The sequence below is a fragment of the Anoplopoma fimbria genome, chromosome 15 (genome assembly GCF_027596085.1).
Source record: "Anoplopoma fimbria isolate UVic2021 breed Golden Eagle Sablefish chromosome 15, Afim_UVic_2022, whole genome shotgun sequence".
NCBI lineage: Eukaryota > Metazoa > Chordata > Actinopteri > Perciformes > Anoplopomatidae > Anoplopoma > Anoplopoma fimbria.
This window is the reverse complement of record NC_072463.1, coordinates 6,657,352-6,664,562: the sequence shown is the minus strand read 5'-3', so window position 1 is coordinate 6,664,562 and position 7,211 is coordinate 6,657,352. Positions and strand designations below refer to the sequence as shown.

The 7,211-nt window shown below is 40.9% G+C and overlaps 1 protein-coding gene across 1 annotated transcript; it reads right to left on the bottom strand.

Annotated features, from left to right (window-relative positions):
* Window positions 1-479: 479 nt before the first annotated feature.
* On the bottom strand, window positions 480-6,941 carry akap12a (A kinase (PRKA) anchor protein 12a). Its single transcript, XM_054614291.1, has 4 exons — window positions 6,843-6,941; window positions 3,235-3,334; window positions 805-3,074; window positions 480-578 (listed from the first exon to the last, which is right to left on the bottom strand). Exons 1-4 carry the CDS (start codon window positions 6,939-6,941, stop codon window positions 480-482), a joined length of 2,568 nt encoding a protein of 855 aa, XP_054470266.1.
* Between the last annotated feature and the right edge of the window lie 270 nt (window positions 6,942-7,211).

Genomic DNA, 7,211 nt, shown 5'->3' with positions numbered 1-7,211 from the left:
ACTTACTTCAGTTAGCAGCACCTCTTTGAGTTCATCTGTAACTGTTTCGCCTTCTGGTATGCCCTCTGGTATTATGTCCTTTTTAAGTGATGAAACACTCCCCTTTTCTGAACCTAATGTGAGAGCTTGTACATCTGCTAATTCTTGTAAATCTTCCACCTCTATTGGTTGTTGATCGTCATCTTCAGCTTTAATCCAATCAGTGATATTGTGCATTATCTGATCTTCCTTATTTGTCAGAGATTGGACCTCCTGCTCCATAGCCTCATCCTTAGTTTCATTTGCAACTGTTGCAGCCGAGTCTGCTTCTTGAGAGTCTAGTTTTGGGGGCTCTGTTTCAGTTTGATGTGCCTCAACTAGATCACCTTTATCTGGGACAATCTCGTCCCCTTCAGGTAATTTATTTGTAGACCCGGCCACATTTACCTCCGATAGGCATTCCACCAGATAATGGCCCTCATCAATACTTTCTAATTCTGTTAAGCTAACTTCTGGATGTGTAACGTCAACCTCTTGTACTTCATCTTCAGCGGTTTCAGCCGTGTCAAACTCCTCAGTAGGAACTTCGGATGTAGTCTCTGTGGAAACAGAGTCATTGCTTTCAAATATGCTCTCTATTTGGGTGGTAGCTGCTAGTTCATTATTTGCGTCCAGTTCTCCAACCTTTAGGCCTGTGTTAATTTTAGTAGCATCAAAACTTCTGTGTAACTCAAGAATCTTTGGCTCTTCCTTAACAAATGTTCCAAGTGTTTTATGCGAGACAGAAACAACTTTTCTTTCTGATCTTAACTCATCCGAACAAACTGGAACTGCCTCTTGGTTCATGGAGATGGTCTCGACAACCTGATACAGAAGCACATCTGTTTCCTCAACAACATATTCTGCTGGAACCGGTGTTGTGTTGCCGGACGTCTTTGAAGACTCTGAAGTTAACTGGGAAACTGCAGAGATCATCTCAGTTTCATCTGCCAGCGTATTGTCTGAAGGTTCTTGAGCTGTAATGGCCTCAGATGTGATCTCTATCAGGTCCTCTGCTATGGTGTCATCTCTAGCTGCCTCCTCGGTGACTGAAGCTGGAGTGGCCTCCTCTGGAATGTCACTGAGTTGTGGTTTACCGATTGATTCTGTAAGATCATCAGGTTTTTCATTCGTAGCAGGGGTTGTAGTTGCCTGATTCTCTAAAGCATCATCATTGCCTTGGACTTTCTTTTCTTCAGTTTGCAGATTGTCACAAGGTAGGACTGGTTCGGCCATCTGATCAAGGAGGTCTTGCTGGAGTTCAAAGTCTGCTTCCTTTGGTATATGACTTTCTACTTCTGCCTGTGTTTGTATCTGAACCTCTGTCTCAACTGTATCAAACTCAGACAACGGAACCACAGCTGGTGTGTCAGAGTCTTCATCGCCCGAAACTGCTTCCTTATCAGCCTCATCTGAAGATACTTGGTCTTGCTTTTCGGCAGACTTCCTCGTTTTTCGTCCTGGTAGGAGTTTCTTTATTGAAAAGGAGGACTCATCTTGAGTAATTTCACTATCAGATTGTACATTTTCTTTGCTTTCATCGTCATCCTTGGCTTTTCTTTTAGGGGTGACAAGTCTTTTCAGTGATTTCCATGTTGACGCTCCATCCCCCTCCGAAGGACTTCCTGCTTGTTTGGGGGAATAGGCTAAAATTTCATCATCCTCATTTTCTTGGGCAGATTCTGTAGCATGTTTAGATCCACCGTCTTGCTTGTTTATATCATTATCAATTTGTGGAGTTTCTTCCTCAGAGTCTGACGTTTTTCGGCTTCTTCTCCTTCCTGATCTACACAAAACAGATTCCCATGAAACAGATGAGTCTTTTCGTTTTTTGCCCTCTTCTGTGCTGTGATCTGATATTTGCCCTCTTTCGCTTGGTTTTGGTTCTTCCACTGAACCTGGGATTTGTGTCTCTTCATTACTTAAGGAGGATTTCTTAATGCGCTTTTTCGGAGTCAATAGTCTTTTGAAGGAAACCCATGCACTATCCTCCTCCTCTGCTGTCTCTGTAGGGGGTTGTGCACGACCTTCTTCTTTCTGATTCTCAACTGACTCAGTAGATGATAGGCGCTGATCTGAAACGTGTTCTCCAGAGTCTGACAACTTTGCATCACTTGATTTCCTGCCTCTTTGCTTTTTGGATAGCTTCTTTAAACTAGACCCCGACAGCAGCCTTTTCAGAGGACTTGCTTGAATTTTGTCCTTCTCTTGAGAACTCAGAACTTCAGGCTCAGTGACAATAATGGTTGATGGATCCGTGGATGCATCCATCGTCTGAGCTGCAGACAGGGTCTCCCCTTTTAGTTCATTTTCCTCATGTTCCGTCTCAACTGCAGCTGCCTCAACACCGAGACTAATGTCCTCTTTATCCTGTTGTTGGTCTTGTACAGTTTGTTCTGTCTTCTCTACGACCTGCTTTTCGCCTATATCTTCTATTTCTTTGTCAGTTATCTCATCCTCTGCAGGCTTCTTTTTCTTCCGTAGTCCAGAAAAGATTCCAGTCGTAAAAAATCTTTTAATTGGAGATACTTCTTCAGGAATAGAAGGAGATGTAGAACATGGTTCTTCTTCAGTTGTGGCATCCTGGTGTGCATCTTCTCCTACAGGTGAAGTCATCGCTGCATCTGCATTATCAGATTCAACCTCTACTTTTGTTTCTGTTGCTTTCTCCTCTGCATTGTCAAGAACGTCCTCCGAGGTAACGTCTGTCAGGGTTGGGCATGTTGTTGAATCATTATCATACGTCTCCTGTGCTATGTTCATATCGGTATTCTGTTCAGCATTCTCACTTGTTGTCTCCTTTGTGGTATCCTCAAGGTCTTCTGGTTTGTCTGGTTCTTCTTTGTTAGTATCATTGGGCACATCTGTTGGGATTTCACCTGAGACCCTCTTTACTGTCAATTTCAAACCAATGTTACTGAAAAATCTCCTAAAACTTTCATTGATGTCATTCTGCTTTGCATCCAGTTCAGTCATTTCTAGGGGTACATCTTCATTAGCTTCAACTTCAATAGGTGAATCTGTTTGTGAAACATCTTCGTCTGGTGAAAGGACAGCTAAACAAGGAAATACATGAATTATTAAATACTTGGATTGCAAGAACTGTAATATAACGATGGCGAAGATGAAACTCAGCTAAATTAAACAAGTTGTGCATCCGTTGAAATTATGCTGACATTGTCCGTCAATAAGCAGTAATAGTTTTAGAGTACCTACCCTCTGCAGTGATCTCATCCTCACAATGACCATTGAATTCTGCTTTAGAGCTGTCTGCTTTTGGATCGATCTCAGAGATCTGCCCATTGTTTTTGAGGGGCTGAAACAAAACACAGAACTTAGAATGTACAACGTAACTTTGCTCTTCTGTCAAAGATTAGCTTGTATGGAAACCAGACAATCGGACAATTTCTCATCCTTTAGAACTCAATTATAAACATTCCCTTTTTTGTAATAGTAATTTCCACAGCACTGGTTTCAGTTCATCAATTGTAGCATCAACAACCTTTTGCTTGTATGCTCAAAGCTGGAGAATTATAAAACAAATACATCAGACTCTGTTCTTATATGAAACAAACAATTTCAATCTTTGATTAACTGGGGCTCCAAAGTCCTAGTTAACATAGTCCAGTCAGTGTTGATGGTAGTCTTACAGTTAAACAACCCTAATTGTCCAAATCTCAAATCCTTGAGCCAGATTAGTTGGGAATGTCTGAGCAGGGGAAAGGGAACAAGAAACGTGTTCTTCACCTTGAGAAACTCAATAATTAAGAAACTATACAAATAGCTGTAGGGTTGTTTGGCACCTGCTAATACCTCCTAAGATTTTGTTTTGACATTTATAAGGTAGATTCATATCCAATGTTTTTTTTACATGTTTTCCCACATCATGATACACACAGAGAAGTGATGCACACTCTTTGTGTGTAATCATTTTGATGAGTCAGGTATAGCTCTTTTTTTTTCAATCGCTATAAAAAAAATTGACGTTTATAATCCAGCCTAAGTAAAATGTTCTGAGGGACATAAGAACCAGCTTACACTCCCTGAAGTGGAGCAATAACAACACAACATACACTCTGAATTAAAAAGTACAGTATGGGAAAAGATAAAGCCCCATAATATGATTATGGATGGATGTGAGCTGATTTTCCAGTTAAGAGTTAAAATTTCACATGCATACACCTACCCCATAATATGTGCTGTACACAGGCATCGCTTTGTTTTCAGTCAGCCATGAACCAGGTTACACTCCCCAAAGTGGAGTAAGCCTGCAAATTTCCCTCCCCAAAGTGGAGTAAGCCTGGGACTAATAAAGGATTATCTTATCTTATCTTATCTTATCTTATCTTATCTTATCTTATCTAACAACATAGCATACACTCTGAATTAAAAAGTAATGTATGGGAAAAGATCAAGCCCCATAATATGATTATGGATGGATGTGAGCTGATTTTCCAGTCAAGAGCTCAAATTTCACATGCATACACCTAATCAGCCATGAACCAGAATGATTAATAGCCTCTAAATGGACCTTGCTTTACATATAGAGCAGTTTAACTTCATGAAATACAACCAAACTTTGGGACTTGACTTTGCAGACAAGAAGCTCATAAAGTTGTTGTTTTTTGTTTGTTTTTTTCAATCTATTTGTAAAAGGAAAATGAATGATTATTGTTCTTTATTCAACAAAATACAACATGGCATTGGGAAAATATGTTTGCTTATTATTTCCTCCTTGGAAACTTGAGTCATTAGACTTTATTCATGATCGCTTGTGACATTGGTATACATACAGCGGGTAAAATAAGTATTGAACACGTCACCATTTTTCTCAGTAAATATATTTCTAAAGGTGCTATTGACATGATATTTTCACCAGATGTTGGTAACAACCCAAGTAACCCATACATACAAAGAAAACAAAACAAATAAGTTCAGAAATTAAGTTATGTGTAATAAAATGGAATGACACAGGGAAAAAGTATTGAACACATGAAGAAAGGGAGGTGCAAAAAGGCATGGAAAGCCAAGACACCAGCTGAAATCTATCAGTAATTAGAAAGCAATCCTGCCCCTTGTCAGTGCAAATTAATATCAGCTGGTTCAGTCCCAACTGATGGCCTATAAAAAGGTGTCTCACTACCAAGGTGTCACACAAGAAACATCTCATGATGGGTAAAAGCAAAGAGCTCTCTCAAGACCTTCGCAACCTTATTGTTGCAAAACATACTGATGGCATTGGTTACAGAAGGATTTCTAAACTTCTGAGTGTTCCAGTGAGCACTGTTGGCCATAATCCGGAAGTGGAAAGAACATCATTTCACCATAAACCGGCCACGACCAGGTGCTCCTCGCAAGATTTCTGACAGAGGAGTGAAAATAATTATCAGAAGAGTTGTCCAAGAGCCAAGGACCACTTGTGCAGAGCTTCAGAAAGACCTGGAATTAGCAGGTACAATTGTTTCAAAGAAAACAATAAGTAATGCACTCAACCGCCGTGGCCTGTATGCACGCTCACCACGCAAGACTCCATTGCTGAAGAAAAAGCATGTTGAAGCTTGTTTAAAGTTTGCTGCACAACATTTAGACAAGCCTGTGAAATACTGGGAGAATATAGTCTGGTCAGATGAGACCAAAATTGAACTCTTTGGATGCCATAATACACACCATGTTTGGAGGTCAAATGGCACTGCACATCACCCCAAAAACACCATACCAACAGTGAAGTTTGGAGGTGGGAACATCATGGTGTGTGGCTGTTCACACCTGAGCAATGCATGTGACTAGTTTCTCCATACAGGAGGCGTCTTGAAGCTGTCATTACAAACAAAGGCTTTTGTATGAAGTATTAAATAAATTTCAGTAAGCGTGTTCAATACTTTTTCCCTGTGTCATTCCATTTTATTACACATAACTTAATTTCTGAACGTATTTGTTTGGTTTTCTTTGTCAATAGCACCTTTAGAAATATATTTACTGAGAAAAATGGTGACGCGTTCAATACTTATTTTACCCGCTGTACATACTTACTCCATCCAAACATGTAATCACCCAAACACAAAGGCTACAGCATGCCATTAAATCAACCCAAACTTCTGATTATAGCTCATAAGACATTCATAGCTATTTTCATTCACACATATAGTGCAGTCTAATTGACTTCCTACTCTGTATGACCAAGTGATGATGTTGTACATTAGTGATCGATGTTGCCTTCTGCTGAGTGCAGCAAAAGAGGAAATTCCATCTCTCTCCCGGGCTTTACTCAGGTTCCTCTAAGAATGAAAGCTCAATATTCCTCCACACTGTTTCCGTTCATCTACGATAAATGCAAACCTTTGCTGCATCAATGAAACAGTGAAAACAGGGTGTTCATAAGGCAACTAACAGCTCCTAGCAGGCTTAACCTGACACTACCAAAGCAAAAGTCAATAACCAACGGGACAGATCCCAACCTCTGACAAAAAAAGACAAAGAGGACACATTTTGAACTCCTTTCTGCACCTTAATTAAGTGAGTTTGACGTGCTCGATGGCATTTGTTCAAACGGGACAAGGACTTTTTCTATTCGTGGGGGTTAATGAATGAGTTGGCAAGCAGCAGCTGCACTGTCCTTCCTGACAACAACAATAAACTCCAGCCTCAGCATTTCAATTTTTTTTTATCACATGAGAAAATGTACAAGTCTTTATACAAAATTGTGTTGCTATGTAAAATGCATATATAAGGAGGAACAATCATTATAGATAACTTCAGAGTCTCTAAACATGACAGGAGTTATGAGCAGTATGTCAACAATCTGGATGTGTGGGATGAGATGATACCTTGTCTTCGGTGTTGTGCTCAGCCTGAGCATCCTCCACCTCTCCGCTCTCCTCCGCCGCCGCTGCATCCTTCAGTACCGCAGACTGAGCGTCTCCCATGATCGGAACTGCAGCGCGTCACTGTCCGGAGTTAGTGATGGAAATATCCCAAAATGCGCACCGGGGAGAAGAAAAAAAATGAAGAAGCAATCCGGTAGCTCCGCGAGAGACGGTCAGCTCTCAAATGCAAGCTGGATGTTTTGAAAAAGTCCTTTTTTAGCCAAGCATGAAAGCCTATGAGCCGAGCCTGGTCCGGCCCGGCTCGGCCCGGCACGCCTCCCGATGCATCAAAAAAGGGAAGAGGGGGGGGAGTCTGCAGGGAGATAACCA